The sequence below is a fragment of the Jaculus jaculus genome, chromosome 1, assembly GCF_020740685.1.
Source record: "Jaculus jaculus isolate mJacJac1 chromosome 1, mJacJac1.mat.Y.cur, whole genome shotgun sequence".
Taxonomy (NCBI): domain Eukaryota; kingdom Metazoa; phylum Chordata; class Mammalia; order Rodentia; family Dipodidae; genus Jaculus; species Jaculus jaculus.
This window is the reverse complement of record NC_059102.1, coordinates 144,444,211-144,468,615: the sequence shown is the minus strand read 5'-3', so window position 1 is coordinate 144,468,615 and position 24,405 is coordinate 144,444,211. Positions and strand designations below refer to the sequence as shown.

General features: G+C 54.6%; 1 protein-coding gene across 1 annotated transcript in view; it reads right to left on the bottom strand.

Moving 5' to 3' along the window:
• Positions 1 to 24,405, bottom strand: part of Hmcn2 (hemicentin 2) — a 195,050-nt gene that overhangs the window by 73,680 nt on the left and 96,965 nt on the right. The window contains exons 27-47 of the mRNA XM_012952006.2: positions 23,097 to 23,227; positions 22,730 to 22,877; positions 22,314 to 22,440; positions 21,295 to 21,449; positions 19,780 to 20,058; positions 18,053 to 18,334; positions 17,370 to 17,478; positions 17,009 to 17,178; positions 15,510 to 15,664; positions 15,010 to 15,106; positions 14,424 to 14,519; positions 13,532 to 13,708; positions 11,533 to 11,690; positions 10,337 to 10,460; positions 8,472 to 8,647; positions 6,059 to 6,155; positions 5,796 to 5,915; positions 4,324 to 4,485; positions 2,582 to 2,863; positions 1,149 to 1,316; positions 41 to 154 (exon numbers count right to left, since the gene is read on the bottom strand). Coding sequence (XP_012807460.2) covers positions 41 to 154; positions 1,149 to 1,316; positions 2,582 to 2,863; positions 4,324 to 4,485; positions 5,796 to 5,915; positions 6,059 to 6,155; positions 8,472 to 8,647; positions 10,337 to 10,460; positions 11,533 to 11,690; positions 13,532 to 13,708; positions 14,424 to 14,519; positions 15,010 to 15,106; positions 15,510 to 15,664; positions 17,009 to 17,178; positions 17,370 to 17,478; positions 18,053 to 18,334; positions 19,780 to 20,058; positions 21,295 to 21,449; positions 22,314 to 22,440; positions 22,730 to 22,877; positions 23,097 to 23,227 — 3,327 coding nt within the window. The remainder of the gene's footprint in view (positions 1 to 40; positions 155 to 1,148; positions 1,317 to 2,581; positions 2,864 to 4,323; positions 4,486 to 5,795; positions 5,916 to 6,058; positions 6,156 to 8,471; positions 8,648 to 10,336; positions 10,461 to 11,532; positions 11,691 to 13,531; positions 13,709 to 14,423; positions 14,520 to 15,009; positions 15,107 to 15,509; positions 15,665 to 17,008; positions 17,179 to 17,369; positions 17,479 to 18,052; positions 18,335 to 19,779; positions 20,059 to 21,294; positions 21,450 to 22,313; positions 22,441 to 22,729; positions 22,878 to 23,096; positions 23,228 to 24,405) is intronic.

Here is a 24,405-nt window from a genome sequence, read left to right as displayed (position 1 = left end):
GGACTTCTTGGGGCACCGAGAGCATGGGGCTGACCCCTACCCAGGACCTCCACGCTGAAGTTTCTCCGTGCCTCTCCAGCCTCGTTGCTGGCCAGGCATGAGTAGAGGCCTCTGTCCTGTTCCTGTGCCCGCGTCACCTTCAACACCCAGCCGCCTGGATGAATGGATGGGAGAAAGGAGGAAGGAAGGAAAGAAAGAAGGGAGGAAGAGAAGGAGGGCACGGGCTCCAGCATGGCTCTGAGCAGCATGCCCGGCCCCTCCCCAACATCAGATATTATAACCAAATGTGTACATGGTTGCTTCCCAGTTTTCCATCCCTCGGGTGGGGAAACTGAGGCACGGGAATGTAAACAAGAGGATGGAGCGCTCATGCCAGAATAAATTGAGGACCCTGTTCTGGCAAGAAGGATCTGATGTCCTGCCCCCTCCCCACCCCCCGTGACTCTGGGCTACGAGGACAGCAGTGGACTACACAGTCCTGGTCTATTTCTGACAGGCTCAGAAAGAGGTCTTCTATTCTCAGGGACCTTTGAGGACCAGCTGGCGCCTCTTGGAGGAACCATGAGTCCTGTAGGACCAGCTAGGAGGCAGCAGACATGTATGCACATTTCTACACTTGAGGCAGACGTCACTAATTGATCACCATCTCCCTTTCTGCTGAGCCTAGATGTCAACTGTGAGCTCCTGTCTACACAATGCAACTGGCAACTCCTACCATAGTGCCAGAAGTGATGTGTGGGGAACATATTTGCTGTCCCACAGGAGCTGGAGGGGACAACTGATGGGCCCTGAGGTCCCTGAGAGATTTTTTGACTCTGCATCCCCATTGGTTTACCAGGAAAAACAACCACAAATCAATCTTGTGGGGAGGCTGAATATTCAAAGCAGGTGTTCAAATGTTTGTTTCCAAACATGTCTTATTGGTTTTGAATGTTTCTTTGCTGCAGGACTTATCAGAGCCTTCATTACTCAAATGCTCACTATGGGTGTGGAGGAAGGGCAGACCTGGAAGCCTTTTTCAAACTTACTTAAATCTGCTTTTCCCCTCCCATAGCACATCACCTGGCCAGTGTTTTGGAATGGTCAGAGGTCAAGGGCACGCAACAGATAAGCTGATTCCCAGTACACACCCCTGGGTGGTATCTCACCTGACAAAAGGTAGATGTCCTCCCCAGGGTTGATGGGCTGCCCTTCTCGGAACCAGCGGATTGTTGGGGGCGGGGTCCCCGTAGCTTCACAGAGCAGTGTCAGGGGGCCATGCAAGGCAGTGGTGACGTTGGTCAGTGGGTCTGAGTTCCCGAGGAGCTCCGGGGGCACTGGACCCAGAGGAAGAGCCAAGTTCTAGGGGACGGGCTGTGCATGTTCCTTTCCTACCCCACCCTCTGCCCGCCTGAGGGCCCACAGGACCCTCATTAGAAAGGACCAAAGACTAAGAGAGTCCTAGCCACTCCCACTGAGGCTGAGGCATCCAAGAGGGAGCCAGGGATGACCACAGTTCGGATTTGGGGCCAGGCAGACACCTGGGCCTCACCCCTTCAGAGGGATGTGGAGAGAATTCCATATGAGTAGACCTCATGTGGGTCAGATGCTGAGCTGGGCTGGAAAGGCCACAAAGGCTAGCGTACACATGACCCCGAATCTGCGCCCAGGGTGAAACAGTGGTACTCTCTGGGGACATTTGTCACAGGATGCTGCTTTCGACCAGTGGAATAGGCAGGCACGGAAGGCTTAGGATCCCAGGGATGCAGAATAGGAGGGGCCTCTTTTAATTAATTGATATATTGGTTTTTCGAGGTAGGGTCTCATTCTGGCCCAGGCTGACCTGGAATTCACTATGTAGTTTCAGGGTGGCCTTGAACTCACAGCGATCCTCCTTCGTCTGCCTCCCGAGTGCTGGGATTAAAGGCGTGCGCCACCACGCCCAGCTTGATTGATTTATATTTATTTATTTGAGGGAGAGAGAATGGGTGCCCCAGGGCCTCTTGCCACTGCAAACCAACTCCAGACACATGCACCAGCCACCTTGTGCATCTGGCTTTATGTGGGTACTGGGGAATGGAACCTGGGTCCTTGGGCTTTGCAGGCAAGCACCTTAACTACTGAGCCATCTCTCCAGCCCCTTATTAATTTATTTATTTGAAGAGGGCCTCTTTGAAACCACCCTGCCTGCCTCTCCCATCACACCCTGCCCTGAAGCAGACCTTCAGTGAAAGGTGAATGGGTTCCAGAGGTCCTTGGTCTGACCCATGCTTCTGTCACCCCAGCAACCACCTAAATCCTACCCAGCCTCCATGCCACCCCCTACGTCCTGACTTCCCCCTCTCCTGGCAGCCCTGGCTTCTCCACCCCTGCCTCCCTGCCGCATCTCACATTGGCCACGCCGAGTAAGGACCGCAGGAAACAAAGTAGGAACAGTAAATACAAGAGCGAGGAGAAGAGGAAAGAAGGATGGAGGGAAGGAGAGAGATGGGCTCGGAAGACCCCAGAGCAGCAGCAGCCCAGGGCTGGCCCAGGGACTGCCCGGTCTTGCTCTCTGCCGCCCAGCCTCACCCGTCAGCCCTCCCCAGCCGCCGGTCCTCACCCTGAACCGAGAGCGCAAACCTCCTCTCGGCCCTCCCGGCCACGTTCTCGGCCACGCAGCTGTAGTGGCCGCTGTGGGCAGCCCGTGCCGGCTCCACGTGCAGGCTGTGGCCCTGGTTTTGCAGCCGCAGGCCGGGCTCAGTCCCCAGGGGCTGGCTGTCCCTCTCCCACGTTACCACGGGCAGGGGTTTCCCTGTGGCGTTGCATTCTAGGGTGGCCTCTCCACCCTGGACCACGGAGACCAGCGTGAGGGGCTCGCGGGGACCAGTGATCTGTGGGGGAACTGGGTGGGGAGAAAAACCTGTGAGGGAAAGCGGTTGGGGCCGGCGGGCACAGTGCCAGCGATCAGTGTGTGCAGCCCCGCTTAGGCCCCTACCTCTGCCCTTGCACCATGCCCTGTGTGGTCTTCGTTGAGCCTTTCCCTCTTTGCAGAAGGCTGACAGCCAAACCCATGGCCGCCCCTCCTGCCCCTTGGGGAATAAGTTCAGTCATTCCTGGTCTGTGGAGTTTGGCACCCTCAGAAACCAGGGTCTCTGTAAATTGCCCAGGCTGGCCTTGAACTTGTAATGCTCCCATCTCCCAAATGGGGATTATAGAGTCCAATGTTTTCTTGGGCTTCATTTTTATAAAAAAATTTTTTTCATTTTTATTTATTTATTTGAGAGCGACAGACAGAGAGAGAAAGGCAGAGAGAGAGAGAGAGAGAACTGGCACGCCAGGGCCTCCAGCCACTGCCAACGAACTCCAGACGTGTGCGCCCCCTTGTGCATCTGGCTAACGTGGGTCCTGGAGAACTGAGCTTTGAACCGGGGTCCTTAGGCTTCACAGACAAGCGCCTAATGGCTAAGCCATCTCTCCAGCCCTTCCTTTTTATTTTATTGATTTATTTGAGAGGGAGAGAGAGAGTATGAATGGGCCAGAGCCTCCTGTAAAGGAACTCCAAATATATGCACCTTTGTGTGTCTGGCTCCACGTGAGTAAAGGGGAATCAAACCAAGGCCAGTAGATTTTACAAGCAAGTACCTTTAACTTCTGAGCCATGTCTCCAGCCCCAGAGCTTCATTTTTGAGCTTTTTTTTCCCCCCTGAGATAGGGTCTCACTGTAGCCCAGGCTGACCTGGAATTCACTATGTAGTCTCAGGCTGGCCTCGAACTCACAACAATCCTCCTACGTCTGCCTCCCGAGTGCTGGGATTAAAGGCGTGCGCCACCATGCCCAGCTTGAGCAATTTTTTTTTTTTTTAAGTCAGGGTCTTATAGAGTTCAGCTGACATTAAATTTACAACGTAACTAAGGATGTCCTTGAATTTCTGAGCCTCCTGGCTTCACCTGCCCACGCTGGGCTCAGAGGCCTGCATCATTATGCCTTGTTTACAAGGTACTGGGGATTATATCCAGGGCTTTCTGGATGCTAGGCTAGCACTCCACCAACTGAACCCCAGCTCCAGCCCCCAAAGCACAATTTCCACAAGGCCGGGATACCAACATGTCACAGCTTCATACCATTTGCAGAGAGTCAGAAACACGTTGCTTCCGTGTTTCCACGTATTTCAAGATGCGCTTTCTCCCTCCAGGTCCACAGGGACCTATCGCCCCTTCCTGTGTGCAGGCTGGGATTTGAGGGCTTGGACTAGAGCGGCAGGGGAGTACCTGTCCTCGCCACACTCAGGCTGGCCCGTACTTGGCCGTGGGCCCTGCCCGCCCACAGCCCTCCCTCGCCCTCCTCACCCTGGCCCAGCTCACCCTGAACCTCCAGCCGCTGGTCCTGCCTGCTGATCCCCGCCACGTTGCTGCACTCACAGGTATATGTCCCCTCCTGGGTTGGCTGGGCCGGCCCTAGATAGAGCAGTCTTCCCACCACTGACACCTCCTCCACGCCGGCCTCCTTCCTGGGCAAGGGCTGACCTGAGATGGTAAGAAAAAGAAAGAAAGGAAGGAAGGAAGGAAGGAAGGAAGGAAGGAAGAAAGAAAGAAAGAAAGAAAGAAAGAAAGAAAGAAAGAAAGAAAGAAAGAAAGAAAGGAAGAAAGAAAGAAAGAATCCCTGGTCCAGGGTACTTGCAGGGATTTAAGGTCTTTCATTAGACTTCCCACTCACTCGCCCCATCTCTTGCCCATCCTCCAGGTGCCCGTGCAGACTGAACCTCCTCCAGGAAGCCTTCCCTGAATTCCACTTCCGGTCCTGGCATGCCTCTGAACCTCTAAACTTCCCACCCTGGACTTCTCCCAGCATAGCCCTTCACCATCCCACTGGAGGTAAAGCCGAGACCCTTAGGACAATGGGCAATCGGTAGTCCAGTCCCCATCTCTCTGGGGACCATCTTGTGACAGCCCTGGGCTGACTCGGTTCTCTCTAGTCCACTGGCCTCTGCTGTTTTTCAAGTGTGTTTGGCTCGTCCCTGCTCCAGGGGCTTTGCATAGACATGACCTCTGCCTGGAATGCTTTTCCTTTTCATAGTCTTTTAGGTTCACCCCTTCCCTTGGTCAGACATCCCAGGCTCCCAGACTTAAAATACCAACTCCTAGCCGGGCGTGGTGGTGCAGGCCTTTAATCCCAGCACTCGGGAGGCAGAGGTAGGAGGATTGCCATGAGTTCAAGGCCACCCTGAGATGACAGAGTGAATTCCAGGTCAGCCTGGACCAGAGTGAGACCCTACCTCGAAAAATCGAAAAAAAAAAAAAAAAAAACAACTCCTAACCTTGTACCGCTCCCCGCCCCCCAGCACTGTCTGCAGGGCTTCTCCCTCAGGTGCCGAGTCCCTTGCTCACTTTCTGTCTGTCCTCTCTTTGCTACAGTGTCTTCCCAGGTCCTAGAACTTAGCCTGGTGGACACATTCCCCACAGATCTGGATAGCACGAAGCCCTCGTGTTTACTGAGCATCTATTTTGTACCAGGCCCTACAACCAGACTTTAGTAGTGGCCACGACAGTGCCTCACGGGGCTCACAGACCACAGGGGGACTTGGAGAGGGCACAGGTGACCCACCAACACAGGGAGGCTCTAAGCAGACAGGTTTGGGAAAGGGCTTCCTGGCAGAATGTAAGGCCTGGAGATGGGCCTGCTGTCACTGGCCAGAAGGGGCTTTCCGGAGGGGACAGAGCAAAAGGGTTGGGGGAGGGTCACTCTGTAACTGGCCCCCACCCCACCCCGCTCAGCAGAGTTCTGAGGGAAGTAGACAGTTGAGGGGTTGCCAGGCGGCAGTGGGGTGCTGTCCTACCGTTCTTCTTCCATGAGATCTTGGGGAAGGGGACACCCCAGCAGTCACAGGAAAGTCTGGCAGTCTGCCCCTTGCTCACAGTCAGAGTGTAGGGCTCCACCGAGGGGAACACTGGTGCAACTGAGGCAGAGTAGAAAGGGAGTGAGGGAGGGCTGGGATAGGAGGAAGGGACACTGGGGGCTGTATTGTGAGGCCCAGCTAGGTGGCCCTCCTTCCCAGGGAGCCAGGGGCCATCCATGGAGGAGGGGACTGCGGACCCTCACCCCAGACATTCAAGTTGAAGTGCTTCTCAGAGCGGCCTGCCTCATTCAGGGCCTCACAGGCGTAGTGGCCTGCGTCCCCCACCTCAGCTCGGTCCACCTGTCCAGGGGTGAAAGATAATCCTTTGTTGTGGGGGAGTAGAGATGGACAGACTGGATCACCTCAGACAAGTCATGTAACCTCACTGAGCCCTGACCTCCACCCTGGAACACAGGGTAAGGGTGGCAGTGCCCCTGCCTTTGGTACCAGGTTTCCAGGGTCATGGATTGCTGAGCATGAACTGTGGGGATGAACTATGAATAAAATATGGAAATGTTGGGCTAGAGAGATGGCTTAGCGGTTAAGATGTTTGCCTGCAAAGCCAAAGGACCCAGATTTGATTCCCTAGGACCTAAGTAAGCCAGATAAGCACAAGGTGGTGTATGTGTCTGGAGTTCATTTGCAGTGGCTGGAAGCCTTGGCATGTCCACTCTATCTCTTTATCTGCCTCTCTCTCTCTCTCAAATAAATAAGTAAAAATTAAAATCTTTAAAAAAATGGATGAAGTCCTGGAGAGATGGTTTAGCAGTTAAGGTGCTTGCCTGTGAAGCCTAAGGACTCATGTTTGACTCTCTAGGTCCCACATAAGCCAGACTCACAAGGTGATACAAGCACACAAGGTCATACATGTGCACAAGATGGTACACGCATCTGGAGTTCGATTGCAGTGGCTGGAGGCCCTGGTGTGCCAATTCTCTCTCACACACACTCTCTCATAAAAATACAAAAAAAAGAAATATGGAAAGAAACCATGGGAGAGAACTGTGGGAATATTTCTTACAAACCTTACAGATAACTTTTCTGAGAATATTGCTGTGAGATGGTTTATTTTATTTTAATTTTGCTAAGTTCCTGACTTGTAACTTGCCCCGAAGTTACCTGCTTAAAGCAATATGACTAGGTCTCCCCTGCCCTGGTGTACCTTTGGCCTGAGCGGCATAGGGGACCAACCTTGACGGGGAATGTTCAGAGATGCTGTCTGATCTTAAAGCTCTGGGCTGGAGAGATGGCTTAGTGGTTAAGCGCTTGCCTGTGAAGCCTAAGGGCCCCGGTTGGAGGCTCAATTCCCCAGGTCCCACGTTAGCCAGATGCACAAGGGGGCGCAAGCGTCTGGAATTCATTTGCAGTGGCTGGAAACCCTGGCGCGCCCATATTCTCTCTCTCTGTCACTTTCAAATAAATAAATAAAAGTAAAAAAAATTAAAAAAAAAAAAAGCTCTTTGCTCTGCTTCCCTAGTGACCTGGCGGTTCTCTTGACCCAGAACAAGTGTAAACGTGTGAGAAGTGAGGACTACACCACTGAAGACAACGTGCCCATAGAGCAGCCACTAATCTGCTGAAGACAACGGGTGGCCTTAGTGTGATTGCATTTGTGAAGAGAGAGAAAGTTCTGGATCACCAGCGTCTAACATGTCATATCGATAAATCCTTCCCTTAACACATGCTTAAGGATTACTCGAAGTTAAAAGGTCCTTGCCCTTTGCCTACGTGATGCTCAATTTGTTCACGTGTTACTGTTCAATAAAAACAGTAGTGACAGCCTGTGTCAGGCCACAGCACATCAGAGCAGCGGGATCACCCTTGATTTAAACAACTCCAAGGCTCAGTTTTCCTCCCTTTACTCAGGCTTTTTTTTTTCTTTTATATTTTTCTTTTTATTTATTTGAGAGAGAGAGAGAAATAGGCAAGAAGAGAGAGAGACAAAGAGAAAATGGGCACGCCAGGGCCTCCAGCTGCTGTAAACAAACTCCAGATGCATGCGCACCCCTGTGCATCTGGCTTATGTAGGTCCTGGGGACTCAAACCTGGGTCCTTTGGCTTTACAGGCAATCACCTTAACCACTAAGCCATCTCTCCAGCCCTCTGGCTCTGTTTTAACAAGCATGCAGCCCATTCTTGAGCCAACACATCCAAGAGTCAGCTTCTGCACTTCCAGGGCTGTGCACATTTGGAATAATGGAATGGGCTCCTCCGTGACACTCCAGTCACCTCCACATCATGCCCACAGCCCAGAGCTGCTGAGGAGCTGGGCACATGGCCAAGACGGCCTTTTCCAGGCCCCTTCCATGTCCCCAGAGTCATTGCAGAGGTCCAGGATGATCCAGAAGAGAAGGTAGAGAAAGATGGGGGACAGGTCTGCCATTCTGGGGGGTGAGATCCTAACCTGGGCATGATGGTGCCACACTGTGGCTTTGAAGAATGAAGGAAAAAGAGGGGGAATCACACACACACACTTGAAGCTGAGGGCTTCATGCTCTGTCCCCTGTAAGGGCGAGGGTGTTGCTCATTTGTCACACTGAGCTAAACCTATGCTCATGGGAGGTTAGGACACCCACAAGCCCTGCTCCCCCACAGGTCAGCTGGGCAGCTGCGCACCTCCAGCAAGGCCTTGTCTGTGGACAGGCGGATGCCAGGCCGCGGCTCCAGGGGCCTCCCATCCTTCCACCAGCTCAGCACCGGAGGTGGTACGGCCTGGCTCTGGCACTCCAGGGTCACTGACTCATTGGCCACGACAGACACATTCATTTCTTCTCCGAGGATGCTGGGGGGCACTGTAGACCGGGACAGAAGGGGGAACCTCTCAGGCATATGGTGGTACTGCAGAGCAGGCCACAGCTGGGTTGGTCCAGCAAATCCCACAGCCAGCGCAAACCAAGGGGACGGGCGTCTTGTCAGGGCAAGCCACCCTGTCCAGACTCCACCCACCCAGGAAGGAAGCCTAGCTGGCAAGATGCATGGGCTGCACCGCTCTCTTGGAATGTCACCACCGAGGGAATGGGACAGGGAGAGACTCAGGGCTCCTGTGTACTAGTTCTCTACTTTTCACGTCACATGTTTGTGTGTGTGGTGTGTGCATGTTTGTATGCATCTGGGCACATGCATATGTGTGTGTGTGTGTGTGTGTGCACAGGTGTGCAGGCCAGAGGTTGACCTCAGGCGTCTTCCTCTATCGCTTCTCTACTCTATTTTTATTTATTTATTTATTTATTTTTGTTTTGTTTTGTTTTGTTTTGTTTTTTGTTTTTCGAGGTAGGGTCTCACTCTGGTCCAGGCTGACCTGGAATTAACTCTGTCATCTCAGGGTGACCTCGAACTCATGGCGATCCTCCTACCTCTGCCTCCCGAGTGCTGGGATTAAAGGCGTGCGCCACCACGCCCGGCTCTACTCTATTTTTAGGAGACAGGTCTCTCACTAAACCTGGAATGCATTGATTCGGCTAGACAGCTAAACCAGCAAACCCTGGGCTCCTCCTGTCTCCACCTCCCCAGTGTTGAGATTGCAGATGGCCACCACCACGCCCAGCATTTGACGTGGGAGCTGGGGATCTGAGCTCCTGTTCTTGCGCCTGTGTGGCCAGCGAGCTACCCAGAGTCATCTCCCCAGCTCTGTGTTACTTCTCACAACTGCATGCGGGTCCCAGTTACCAAAGGCCATTTCCAAATTTTAAAAAAACCTGGCGTGGTGGCGCACGCCTTTAATCCCAGCACTCGGGAGGCAGAGGTAGGAGGATCGCTGTGAGCTCAAGGCCAGCCTGAAGCTGTAAAATGAGTTCCAGGTCAGTCTGGGCTGGAATGAGACCCTACCTACCTCAAAACAAAAACAACAACAACAACAAAAAAAAACAGGGTTTCACGTAGGCCCAGTGGTACGAGCCTCTAATCTCAGCTACTCAAGAGTCTGAGGCAGGACGATCACAAATTGAAGGCATGCTTGGGCACCTTAGTGAGACCCTACCTCAAAATAAAAAGTAAATGAGGGCTGAAGAGATGGCTTAGCGGTTAAGGCATTTGCCTATAAAGCCAAAGGATCCTGGTTCAATTCTCCAGGACCCACGTAAGGCCATATGATGCACAAGGTAGCGCATGCATCTGGGGTTCGTTTACAGTGGCTGGAGCCCTCGGCATGCCCATTCTCTGTCTCTTTCTCTCTCTACCCCACACTGCCCTTTCCAGAAGGATCTGAATCCATCACCCCATTGGGGAGCCTTGAGGTTGCTAGGTCTCCCTCCCTCCTCGCTCAGCCTGCTGCCTTCACCCCGGAGGCTTCATGTTCCTTCTGTTCTTTCCTTGGACACAGAGCATCCGGCCATGTATGTACCCGCCTTGCCCAACAGCCATGTGCCCACCCACAGGGGTGCTCACACTCCAGTACAGGCCCCCAGTGGGGTCCATCCACCCGCCCTTCCTCCCTTGAGACGTGGTCGTCTGGGCCACGTGGTCCCCCCCAGCCCGGGACTCACTGTGAACTTGCAGGATGGCATCCCGGCACTCCTCACCCACGGCGCTCACCGCCACACAGGAGTAGCTGCCAGCGTCAGAGGTCTTGGCACTAGACACAGTGAGGACCCGGCCGCCCGGGAAGACCTGTGTCCCCAGAGGGGAGCCTGGATCAGTGGATGTGGCCCCTGCCCGCCACGAAGAGCGTCCCCCTGCCTTGACAAGCCAGGGTGCAGCATGTTTTGTGACTTCTTTTATGTACCGATCACGGAAACAAGATGAGCCTTGTTTTGTTTTGTTTTTCATTTTTGGAAATATTAGATTGGGTAACATTACAACTGATTTGCTTTCTTAAAAATGTTGCGTGTGCATGCGTATGAGCGTGCAAGTGCATGTATATGCACGTGTGTGTGAAGGCCAGAGGACAACTTCAAGTTCTGTTCCGCAGGCGCTGTCCACCTTGTTTTTGGTTTTTGAGACAGGGCCTCTCTCCCTGGTCTGGAATTTGCCAGATATGCTAATCTGGCTGGCCAGCGAGCCTCAGGAATCCACTTGTTTCTGTCTCTCAGCACTGAGATTATATGTGCACCGCCACGCCTGGCTCTTTTTTTTTTTTTTAATTTTTTTTTAAATTTATTTATTTATTTATTTGAGAGCAACAGACACAGAGAGAAAGACAGATAGAGGGAGAGAGAGAGAATGGGCGCGCCAGGGCTTCCAGCCTCTGCAAACGAACTCCAGACGCGTGCGCCCCCTTGTGCATCTGGCTAACGTGGGACCTGGGAAACCGAGCCTTGAACCGGGGTCCTTAGGCTTCACAGGCAAGCGCTCAACCGCTACGCCATCTCTCCAGCCCTTTTTTTTTTTTTTTTTAACACGGGTTCTAGGAATTGAACTAATGTCCTCATGGGACAAGGCAAGCACTTTACCAACTATACTGCTATCTCCCCAAGCCCCTGATGTTTGGCTTTGAGGGAGGGTCTCACTGTAGCCCAGGCTAGCCTCAAACTTCAGATGATCCTCTTGCCTCAGCCTACTGAGGGCTGCGATTACAGGTGTGCACCGCCGTTCCTGGCTTCTTCTTACTCGTTTCACTGGGGTCACCCCTGTCATGTCTGTGTGGCCTGGACTCACTCTAGGTTCCCAGGACCCGTGCTCTGCCATCGACACTTAAGGGAGGGACCAGGAGGCTGAGCCGGGGCCACTCAGCCCTACTGACCTGAAGGCCAGGAGTCCCCGCAGGAGACACAGGGTTTCCATCCTTCAACCATATCAGCGTGGGGCTGGGGACACCAGAGGCGTTACAGGTCAGCCGGAAGGGTGCTCCGAGCAGAACTGGGCCTGGCAGGCTGGGTGGCTGGGTGATTTTGGGTGGCACTGCATGGTGGGATGGCAGGGAACACATGCTAAGCTCCCTCAGGGCACAGGTCACAAAGCAAGGCACAGACACAGCATCCTGATAAAGGCAGTCTGGTGGGGGGCGGGGCTGTTACCCTGTCAACATCACCAGAGGCTTCTGCCAATGGGAAACTGAGGCTCAGAGTGGGAAAGTCACCTGCCCAAGGTCAGCCAGGTAGCAATGGAAGGAGTGACATTTGAGCTCAGGCCTTGGGTCAGCAGATAGGATTTATCAAGAGGATGGGGTGGAGAGCAAGGAGTCTAGGGCGCTCCTAACTTGGGTGTCTTGAATGCTACATTCTCCTGCCGGGCCAGTGAGGGCCAGAAGACCCCACTGTGGTGGGGAGGCTTTGGGGACAAAGCCCATCTTCTCCCATGGCTCATAAGGCCCAAGTGGTACAACTCCAGATGGCCACCAATGCCACCCAGACTCTGCGCTTATAGCCTGTAAGCTTCGGACCCCCAGCGCTGGGGAACTCCAGCCCCTTGGCATGCTGTGGCCATTGCCGTCTTCGTCTGAGCGGTTACGACAACCTGACAATCTGAAGGAAACCCTCACAATTATGGCCTCTGGATCCCTCATGACAGGAGGGTGTAAGTAGAGCCACGGGACCCTGACCCGAGATTCCAGCCACTCCTCCCCTCGTGCCTGCCCCCCCCACACACACCCAGCTGCACACGGCGTCTGGAGGTGCTGGAGAGCGCAGGAGACGAAAGGTTGACTGAACGGAGGGCACCATCTGTGCAGCTTTGGGGAGGCTGTCATCCACGCTGGGGTAGGGGACTTTTTAGTGATGCAACTGTATGGGGGGGTCAGTGACCCTAATAAGCTCATTAGGTCCCCAAGCTGGACTTGGATGGAACTGTCCCTTTGCTCTACTACTGGTGCTTATCAGGAGCGAAACTATAGTTGCTCACGTGTCCCCAGGGACAGTGTGACAATACCCGGCCTTCATTCAGTTTATCCTGTTCCTCACATCGCTGCGGCCCGGGGCCTGGGAGGAGGCCTCGGGTTAGGTATTTAGCAGTTAGGGACAGCCCCTGGGTTCCCCAGAGAACAGGCACAAAGGTGTACCACACATGAACTAGCTCTGATCACAATTGTCCTGACGTTGTCCTTTGGGTGAGGAACTAACTCCTGGGCACAACACGTCTGGGTTGTTGGCCAGGGTCTTTCTCAGGGCATCTACTCAATGAATGTGGTTGGGTAGAAAATGGATAGGTGAAGGAAAGGGTATTTAAATGTGTGAATCGGAGGGACGGCTATTGGATCAGCGTGTGGTTAGCATGCAGGGACAGAGGCTTGCTGGAGAAAGGGTTGAGATGTGTGGGTGGTGGGATCAACTGATGGACAACTGAATGTTAGCAGAATGAACAGGAGGATGGTGGGTAAGTGGGTGGGTGGATGGGTGGATGGGTGGATAGGCAGATAGATGTGGATAGATGGGCACGTGGTGGGTGGGTTGTTTGATGCTGAGTGGGTAAACAGAAAGGTGAATTGATGGGTAGATAGCTTGATGAAGGGTGGACAGACTGATGGGCGGATACAGGGGTGATTGGGTGGATACATATATTGGAGAATGGGTGGATAGATGGATAAATGGATGCATGGCTGAATGGTTGTATGATGGTGAGTGGGTTGATAGATAAATGGGTAGATGGGTGGTGGAAAGGTGGACAGATGCATGGATGGTTGGGTGGAGGGACAGGTTAGTGAATGGGGTGATGAGGAAAAATAGATGGACCAATGAACAGAGTAGCAGACAACAGGAAGGAAAGACGGTGTTCAGGGAAAGGGCTCCACAGTCCTGGCCGCTCACCGTTCACCCGCAGTCCGTAGTGCAGCTCAGCGCTGCCCGCTACGTTGGCTGCCACACAGCGGTAGCTCCCGGCATGAGAAAGCTGGGCTCGCTCGATGCGGAGGACTCTCCCTCCGTCCAAGACTGCTGCCCCTACCTGGGCAGAGACAGGCTGGCGGCCCTTGAACCAGGAGACATCTGGGGGAGAGAGGACAGATGCAAGGCGTCCTGCTGGCTCTGTCTCCTCTGGCATCAGAGACATCCAGATCAGCTTCCAGGCTGGCTATATTTTTATTTTTCAGGTATTACAGAAGGCCAAGGTTCTTAGGAAGGGGAGAGGGGACAGAACAGAAAATGTCACCTGAATCAGGACCAAGGACCAAAAGGAAGCCCCCAAAGTTGGGGGTAGACAGACAGGTTAAGGGATCCTCAAACTCAGCTGAGGCCCTTGACTCCCCTACAGTCAACCTCCCAGGGCAGAGCTTTAGAGAGACAGCAGGCACCCGGACCACAGCCCACCTAGAACTCCTCAGGTGCTTCATGAGAGGGGTGAATATTCCTGGGCTTGCCACCCCCAGGCAACTGGCTGCACCTGGCTCGTGAAGGGACAGGAGATGGGCTTTCCTCCTGGGTCCTGGAGAAGCCCCACCCCAGCCTGGGTATGGCACACCCATGCCTTTCCCAAGTGCCCAGCCTGTTTCCTCTATGCTAATCTAGAAAAAAACCAGACAGGGGAGACTTGGAAGTCCTGCCCCTCAGCCCCAGCCTGGGTCAGTGCTGGGGTGCTAGCTCCCAGCAGAAGCCTGACAGGTTTTCTTCAGACATGAGTGCAAAGTTCTGGGCCCTGGTTCACCTTTAGCCTCATTTGATGGGGGAACTGGAGAGGCCTTCTGGCCAAGAGGAAGGCTCTTACCTGGAGGGGGCACACCAGAAGCCAGACACTCCAAGGTCACTGAGGCATTTTCCAGTACTGCCTTGTTGACTGGGCCTGGCTCGATGTTGGGGGGCACTAGAGGGAGACAGGAAGAGACCCCACTCGGCAGTTCCTATCACAGCCACTCAGAGGCACAAAGGGGCCTAGTGGACAAGGCTCACATCTTTGGACCAGAGAGTCTCTGCTCTTGGAACAACCCCAGCAGAGGCTACGATCTTCATTATGGTAATAGGAGACACCCAGCCCCGCATGGCGGAAGCCAGAATCTCAAACAGTTACAGTGTGTCCGTGGCGACACTTGTCCATACTTCAGGGACACAAGTGAATCCCAAACATCCAGCCATCAAGGCAGCTATGAGTATGGACAAAGCCACCTCTGAAAACCGTCGAGAGGGGACATGGCTGTTACTTATGTTTCACGTCGCTACTGTCTACATCTGCCAAGGTTAAGTCCACAACTGTGATTTTACAACATCCTCCCTGTCCTCCTCCAGGCTTCCCAGCCCTTGAAGGGTCCCCAGACACTCTAGGCTGCCTCAGGCCCAGCCCAAGCCCACATCCTCACCCAAGACTTTTAGGGCCACATCCTTCCTGCTCTCTCCTGCCAGGTTGGTAGCAGTGCAGGTGTACACACCTTCATCTCTCAGGTCCACCTTCTCGATCTGGGGAGAAGAGCGTCCACTGTAGGAGTGTTCATGGGGCCATGTATGTGGGAATCCACAGAGCCCCTCACTGGGACACAGCCAGAGCATTGGAGGGACAATGAATTGAGCCCAGGGCAGTGTGGCTCTGGGAGTGAGTTGTGGTCCAAGCACCGGGGGCTCCTTTGATCTCCTAGGATGAGCGTCTTCCTGTCTTCTCTCTGACAGCTAAGCCCAGGGGTCCTGGACCAAGCTAAGGGTCCTCTGTGTCCTTTGCAGCCAGATCCCAGGGTTCACTCATGCTGGGAGGGTTCTATTGTCCCAACCCTGACTGTGAAGGGTCTGCTTGGGATCTCTGGATGCCCTACAGAATGGCCCTTCACTTGTGCCCAGCTGCCAGTCAGCTCTGGGTCCCTAACTGTACCTGTAGGATGCCCCCTGAGGTCGCCAGGGCCACACCATCCTTCCACCAGCGGAGACTCGGGGGAGGCACTCCTGAGCCTATGCACTGGAGGCTCACAGGCTGCAGGAAAGGGGCCGTGAGGTTCTCGCCTCCAATGATGTGAACTGATGGGAACTCTGGGTAAGGGGGAAGACAAGGAGAGCCTGGGTCAGGGTCAGGAGGAGTACAATGGACCCCCAGCAAACTTCTACATGTCTAGGAGTACAGGGTGGCCTTTCAGGCCTATGTAATCTCTAGAGCCCCAAACACCTGGATTAGGGTGGAAAGTCCAGCCCCAGAAGTACCCCGTGTCCCTGCCATGTCCCTGGCATGGATTCTGGTGTCTTCAGCTGCCCATTGCCCCAGAGCTCCAGACGAGTGGTTCTTTGCCTTTAGAAATTCTTCATCCCGGGCTGGAGAGATGGCTTAGCGGTTAAGCGCTTGCCTGTGAAGCCTAAGGACCCCGGTTCGAGGCTTGGTTCCCCAGGTCCCACGTTAGCCAGATGCACAAGGGGGCGCACGCGTCTGGAGTTTGTTTGCAGAGGCTGGAAGCCCTGGCACGCCCATTCTCTCTCTCTCCCTCTATCTGTCTTTCTCTCTGTGTCTGTCGCTCTCAAATAAATAAATAAAAAATGAACAAAAAATATTTTTAAAAAAAGAAATTCTTCATCCCACCTACCCATCCATCCATCATCCACTCCCCCACTCATTCATCATCCATCCACCTATCCATTCACCCACCCATCCTCTTACCCATCCCTTCATCTGCCTACCCACCCTATCCATCTTCCACTCACCATACATCTATCCAGCCACCCACCCCCCACCCAGCCCTCCTCCACTAACCCATCTTTGGACTCATCATCATCATACATCCATCTTCCTACTCATCTGCCTTCCTATCTAGCCCCCAGCCATCTCTCCATTATCCATCTATCCCATCCCCTGTCCACTGAATGTGTCCATATGTGTGCTGAGTATCTGTCTACTCGCTGCCCAGAACTAATCTACGCTTCCAGATGTAGCAGAGAAGGCAGGCCAGCATGCTGCCTTTCAGAGGTCACAGAGTTTGCAGCGGACGTAGACGGTCACACAAGCCATCTTGGGACAGTAGGTGAGAAGCTGGGTGGTGTGGATTCAACACACAGTAGCGTCCATAAAGGCTTCTTGGAGGAAAGGGATCTTGGGACAGAGTCCAAGAGATAGTAAGCAACTGGGGAGACTTGGCGGAGACAGAGCAAAGAATGCTGGTGTAGTTCAAGACTCTTCTGAAGTCAGAGGTGGTCAGCAGAAAGAGTGAGTGCAGACAGAATGCTGGCAAGTCCCCAGGAAGCTGACAGGAGAGGTGACCAGTGTGATCAATTGCTGAAACCAGCCTTTCCCACCCATGTGCCTTTGTGAAACTGGAAAGTCCAGCCCCGAAGTGCCCCATGTCCCTCTTGGGGCGGCCCATTGCCCCAGAGCTCCTGGTAGCCACTCACCATGTACGGACACCTCCACCTCAGCCCCAGCTGTGCCCGCCTCATTGGTGGCCCGGCAGGCAAAGAGGCCCGCATGGTCTAGCTCCATGTGGTCAATGTGCAGGGTGGTACCCTGGGAGGCCAGCTGTACCCCAGCCAACTCTTCAGCTGGGCGACCATTCTGCAGCCACCTGAGGTTGGTGGGGAGGGACCCAGGTTACCCTGAGGCCAGACAGAACCAGCCAAGAGGCTCCAAAACTCCCCATCCCTGGCACCATAGCCTCTTTCATCCTACTGGGGCTGGGAGTGGCTTGTCCCCCTTCATCCCCTGTGCACGCCCTGCCTTCCCCCCACCATGCTGCCCTCCACGCCCTGTACGCACTGGACGGTGGGCGTCGGTGAGCCCGAGGCCTGGCAGGGAAGATCCAGAGATTGTCCTGCGATGGCGGTCACCTGACCCACTCCTTCAGCCACCAGGAGCTGCGGGGGCACTGTGAAAAGGAAGGGCTGTTGGGGACTGGAGCTGAGCCTGGCTTTAGGTACCCCCAAGGCCTTCACCGGTGCTTCTAGTCTGTCCACAAATGCTCCATCTGGCAGCCTACCAGGGCCACCCAAGGCTGAAAGAGGGGCACCTCTGGCCTCCCCACAGGTTAGAGCTCGTTCATTTCATGTCTGTCCCCTGCTGAACCAAGGGCTCAGAGTCCTGTTGGTTTCACTGTCTGCCCCCCCCCCCCGCCCCCGCCACCAACCGCCGCACGTCACATAAGCCACATAGCCGCAAGGCTGGGAGGGGCCAACACCAGCTTGCAGTTCCCAGCCTCAGCGAGGCCTCAGGTCACCTCTGTTTTGTGGACAGAAGGCAGAGAAGCACCCTTCCTGGGTACGTTAGGCCAGAGCCACGGGCAGGGACTAGGACCCAAGCCTGCCCTTCCCACTGTGTGCTGTTTTCATCTGTGGCATGTGGGATGGGGGGGCACCCGTGACTTTCCCTGCCACACTCCTCCGGGGCTGATGGGGACAAGCGCGGAGTGGGTGTGGGAGGAGACGCACCCACGGCCTACTCACCCTGCACCTCCACCAAATACTGCAACACAGCCTCTCCAGCAGGGCTGCTGGCCACGCAGCTGTACACGCCTCCGGACGCCTCCCCCGGGCTCTCCAGGGTCAGCACACTGCCGCCTGCCTCCAGTGACGTCACATTGCTGTCCGACACGGGCAGCCCCGCGTGCTGCCAGGAGAGGGTGGGGGGCGGATAGCCTCTGGCCACACACTCCAGCGCCACGGGCCTCCCGGCCACAGCCTGCACCGCATATGGCCCTCCGTGGGCACCCTCAATGGTGGGTGGAACTTGGGAAGAGAGGGTGCCGTTTAAGAACCCAGCATCGTAGCCAAGCTTCTCTGCCCTCCCCTGCCAGCCGACTCCGACTCCTCCTCCTTGAAACCTCCCCCAGGCCCTGGCTGGAAGATTCTTGCCCCTCAGTTCCTGAGGGACCCTGCTCAGGTACTGCTTGTATCTTCTCCCTGTCCCCACTGCCACCCGGCAGGCTTGTCATGACTCAGCTTGTCTGTTAGCCAAAGCGATGGGTCCCCGGGGTCAAGCTGATGCTTTTGGATGTCCCCTCATCCCTGCAGTGAGACAGATGGCCTGGAAGACCAGAGCCCAGATGGTGTGACTTCAGGGACTCCTTGCTCGGCCTGTGGCGGCCAAGGGGGGCTTAGCATCTGAAGCATTTCTCAGAGCTCACCACAGCCAAGGCCAAGGGAGCACATGTGGAGGAAGAGGCCCACCTCCTGTGTAGCCATGGACAGGGGCTCAAGAGACTTCAAGCCTTGTTAGGATCCCTGGGGCCCATTGCAAAAACCATGAGCACACACATCATGATGACGCCATCCCAGAGGGTCTCGGTTCCCCAAACAGGAGTCCCTGAGTGGCCAGCGACCCCACCCAGCCCTCCTTCCCTCAGGGCTCATCTGCACCCATGCATGTTGCATCTGTATGGTCAGAGCTCCCAGGACGTCCCCTCTTGGCCAGAATGTCCCACTCATGTCCACCCAGACCCCCTGCACCCTTTCTTCCAAGTTCTCACACCCCGGGGCCCATCACTCGGGGATACTGACCCTGAGGTTATCAGCCAGAGCTGTGGTGTTAGATCCTTCTGGGGATGGACAGGGCCTATGTCTCTCCTCCCTCCCCACCCGCTCCCCCCGCCATTCCCAGTAAGCCATTAACTGTAGACATTTAATTCAGAGGTCTTGGCCTGGAGAGATGGCTTAGCAGTCAAGGTGCTTGCCTGAGAAGCCTAAGGGCCCAGGTTCAATTCCCCAATACCCGCATAAGCCAGTTGCACAATATCTACATAAGCCAGATGTGTATGGAGTTCGTTTGCAGTGACTATAGGCCCTGGTGCGCCCATTCTCTCTCTCTCTCTCTCTCTCTCTCTCTGTCTCTCTCTGTCTCTGCCTCATTTTTTCTCTTTTTCAAATAAATAAATAAATAAATCAGAGGACTTCATGCTCCGCCCCCCAACAGGGTGGTTTAGTGAAGAATCCCACAAGCCTCCTGGGGGCGCTAGCCCTGCAAGAACTCCAATCCAGGCCCTGCCCCAGCCTCAGTTTCCTCACATGGGTGAGGACTGGTGGGACACTGAAATGAATCCCACCCATAGACAGCTTCCAACTCGGCCATTCCTCACCGCTGTTCTGAGCCAGGCAGACATCACCTTGGCCCACAGTCCCTCTCCCTGCTTGCCCCAGCTGCCCAGTGCTTGGTCCTGTGACCCGTGGCTGCTCACCATACACCTGCAGCCTGATGGCCTTTTCAGCGGACCCCGCAGAGTTGCTGGCCTGGCAGGTGTAGAGGCCAGCATCGGAGCGCTGGGCCTTCCCCAGGTGCAGCTGCCGGCCGCCCCTGCTGTAGACCACCTCGGTGCTGGCGGCCAGCTGGACCCCGTCTTTGAACCAAGAGATATCAGGGGCTGGCACTCCTCGGGCTTCGCACAGGAGCTGTGCCGCGTGGTCCTCCAGGACGGCCACTTCGCCCGTCTCGTTAGATCCCCAGATGGTGGGGGGCGCTGGGGGTGCATCAGGAGAAGGGGTGGTCACGGGCTGTGTGGCCCTGAGGCTAAGCACCCCCCAACCCCCAGCAGCTTGCCCATGCCGTAAGCACACGTCATGGTCTTCCTTCTAGAAGGAATGTGAGGGCGAAGGGGGAGAAGACATGAGGAACGGCCGGGTCAGGCCAGCTGGGGGACATGCTAGAAGCAAACCCAGTCACCGCAGGAGGCGCAGGAAGGATGGGACCACAGGCTCAGGCTCTGGACCATAGTGTCCCTAACTCACTGTATGGCCCCGGGTTAGTCTTGTTCCCTCTCTGGGCTTCAGGGTCCCCATCTGTTGGAGGGACTGACTGGATCAGGGCTCCCCCCAGGCAGGGAACCTGCCTCTGATTCTCAGGATGATGGCCATGGCGGGAGCACGTGAGCCTGGCATGCCACCATCCCGCCTCCCAGAACAGACAGTCCGTGATGGAAAAGTTCCGACTGGGGCCACTATGGCCCTAGTTTTCCCCCTTTTTATTTTTATTTACTTTATTATTATTATTTTGGTTTTTTGAGGTAGGGTCTCTCGCTCTAGCCCAGGCTGACCTGGAATTCACTATGTAGTCTTAGGGTGGCCTTGAAGTCACAGTGATCCTCCTACCTCTGCCTCCCGAGTGCTGGGATTAAAGGCACCACGCACCCCTTTTTAGAGCGTTCGTCCCACCCAGAAGGGTTGGCTGCATCTCTTTGGGTGTGTCTGCTATTGTTACTCTCTTGCTGTGGGGAAGGAGCCCAGGGACTTGTCCCTGGGTGTGTTAGATTTTCCTTTGTTTTTTCTTTCCTCTTTATTCACGAAAGGTTAGTGGTCTTGGCATCCCACTTCCAGTTGCAGTGTTAAATTGTCTTCTACACGTTTCAGTGTAAGGGAAAGAACTAATTTGCCGGACATGGTGGCGCACGCTTTAATCCCAGCACTCGGAAGGCAGAAGTAGGAGGATCGCCATGAGTTGGAGGCCACCCTGAGAGGACATAGTGAATTCCAGGTCAGCCTGGGCTAGAGCGAGACTTTGAAAAGTCAAACAAAAAGGAAAAAAAAAGGCGGGGGTGAAGAACTAATTTAAAGAAAGTCAAAGATGCCATCATGACAACTCATATCAAAAGTAGCAGTGAGGGATTTTCCGTCTCCTGCAGGCCCCCGTGCCTGCCTTTGCTCCCAGGCACCAGTAGAAGCTTCTGGAAGAGCAGGGGCTGCAGAAGGGTTGAACTCACAGTGGATTCTTAGCTGGAAGTCCTTGGCCTGCTGGCCTGCCGGGCTGAAGGCCACACAGCGGTACCGACCCTCATCACGCAGGTGGCTACTGGCTATTCTCAGGACCTGGTCATCCTCTTGGAGTAGGGCATGAGGATCTCCCGGAAGGATGGGCCTGGAGATTTGTTGGGGGAAACAATGAGTCAGGCCAGGATGCTGGCCAGGGGCAGGCCACTCGGAGGGACTACAGCTTATTACAAGGACGGCCGGACCATTCGCAATCACCAAAATGTGGAAGCTGTCCATGTGGCCATCAGTGGATAAACAATATGGGGGGTGGGGGACACTCATTCTGAGGCATATTATTCAGCCCCCAAAAGGAATGAAATTCTAACATTTGCTGCAAAGAGGATGCATCTCCAGAATACTTCAATGCCTGCACAGGCCAGAACCCAAGGCCGGGCGCTTGCAACTCTATTCATATAAACTGATCGGGATGGGTGATTCTGTCGGCAGAAAGCGGACAGGTGGCTGACGGGGCAGAGGGGAGAGCAGGCAGGGATGATCTGATAGGCGTGGGGTTTCCTCTTGGGACGATGGGATATTCTGCAGTTGGTGGCCATGGCTTCCTGATGAATTGCTTTAAGATGGTTAATTGTACCTTACATGACTTTGGGGAGGTACATATATGTTTGTATGCATGTTTACATATGTGTGTGCTCACACGAGTATGTGGAAGCCAGAAGTCAATGCTGGGTGTCTTCCTCAATCATTTTCCACCATAGTTTTTGAGACCAGATTTCTCATGGAACCTGGAACTCACTGATTCCTTGGACTAGCTGTCCAGTCAGCCCTAGGGATCCACCTACCTCCACCTCCCCAGCGCTGGGATTAAATGCGCTCTGTCTTTGGAGCTGGGTGGTCCCTGCCACACCTATCAGGCTTTTTCCGAGTTCAACCTCCCCAGAGGCCCCAGCCAGCAGGCTCCAGCCCCAGTATCTTCCCCATGTATTCATCGGAGGTGGGGGGGGGCACTCACTGCCCATCCTTGGTCCACTCCACCTGGGGCACAGGGACCCCCGAGGTCCGGCACTCCAGCTCCACGTCAGCACCAGCCAGGCCCAGCACCTTGTGGGTGGCCCCGGCTCCCAGCAGAGAAGGAGGGACTGGAGAGTAGGAGGAGTGAAACGGTTTAAACTCTACAAATTGTGCTGGCCACAGGACCTTTGTGTAGTCCTTCCAGCCACACAACGCCCTGTCCTACCCTTCCCTCCTACAAAACGCCCCACACCCCTGCCCTGTGTTTCTCAGCAGCCAGTTGACCATGGGACAATGCAGTGCGTCACCTGCCTGGCAGGCTCTGTGAGGACAAGGACTGAGTCTGTGGTGGCCCCTCTGTGCCCCCTGCTCTCTACAGACACATGTTCGGCAGTCTGGCGCCAAGGCCTCACTCACTGAGCACAGCGAGGTGGAAGTCTCTCTGGGCACTCCCAGCCTGGTTCTCAGCCCGACAGGAATAGAGGCCTGAATCACCTTCCTGGATCCTGGGGAAATGCAGAGACCGGGCCCCATCCAGGAGGTGGTGGCCATCTGCATCTAGGAACTGGGTGCGAGAGACCAGAGGGAGCAGGTGAGCGCCAGCCTTGGAGTAGCCCCAGGCCCATGGAGCTGGTGGGTGACTAGAGTCCAGAGTCTCTTGTTTTCACCACATGGCCTTCCCGAATTCCTCGTGGGACCACTGCATGGAACCCAGGCATTCCCAAGACCCCCGCCACAATCCCCAACCCTCGGCAGACAAGGGGCACCCGTCCAAGAGACCCACCAGACGCCCATCCTTGAGCCACGTGATCTCAGGGGTTGGAAAGCCATTTGCATCACACTCCAGGGTCAGAGACTGCCCAGCCAGGCCTGACACGTTGGTTTTGTGCTTGTTGTCCCGGATGCCGGGGGGCACTGGGGGGGGGCGCGGCAAGAAGAAGCAGAGAAGCTGTTCCCATCTGAACTGTGCTTTGTGGACCAAACGTACCCTAGCCCCTGTCCTTTCCCCAGATCCTCAGCCTATCAGCTGGCCTGTCACTGAGGTCCCAGGAGATCCGCCTGTCCTCATCTGTCCTGGTCCCTGACCTGACCACGAGGAAGCTGCGGACTTTAAGAGGCCACGGCAGCCCTGTCCATGGGGTAGCACAGCCCTGCCCTGTTGTCCTCAGCAGGTGACACACTGACACTCAGTCTGCAAGACTTCATCAGGTTCGTCACAGTCTCCTGCAAGGTCACCTGGTGACACAAAGCACCGTGGATGCTCCCTGCTGGTGACAGGGACATGTGGGCCTCAGTCCCCGAGTGGAGCTGGCCGTGGGGCTGTGCCCTGCTGTCTCATTGCTTGTTATATAGGACCTCATGCAGTCCATACTAGTCTTGAACTTACTATGTAGCCAAGGATGACCTTAGGCTCCTGATCTTCCTGCCTCCTGAGTGCTGGCATTGCTGGCATGTTGGTGCTGGGGATGGAACCCAGGGCTGCCTACATACTTGGCAAGCCTTCTGCCAATGGAGCCACACGCCCAGCCCCATCACATTCATTTTAGCGGATACCCCTGTTGGTCCATTTCCATAGCCACTTGGAGTTTAGGCCCTTCCCCTCCCACACACACTTTTTTGTTTTGGTGTTTTAGGGTATCACTGTAACTCAGGCTATGTAGTCTCAGGCTATGTAGTCTTTATGAGTCTTGAACTCATGGTGTTCCTCCTACCTCTACCTCCTGAGTGGTGGGATTAAAGGTGTGCACCACCATGCCTGGATTCCCCCACACTTTCTTTTTTTAAATATATATATATATATATATATATATGTAGTTTTGCTTATTTGTTTCACATCAGGACCTCCAGCTGCTATAAATGAACTCCAGATGCATGTACCACCTTGTATATCTGGCTTATGTGGGTCCTGGGGAATCAAACTTGGGTCCTTTGGCTTCACAGGCAAGCACTTTAACTGCTAAGCCATCTCTCCAGCCTGCCACACTTTCTTTCTTTTATTGTTATTATTATTAATTAATTTATTTATTTATGTATTTTTGGTTTTTTGAGGTAGGATCTCACTCTAGCCCAGCTGACCTGGAATTCACTATGTA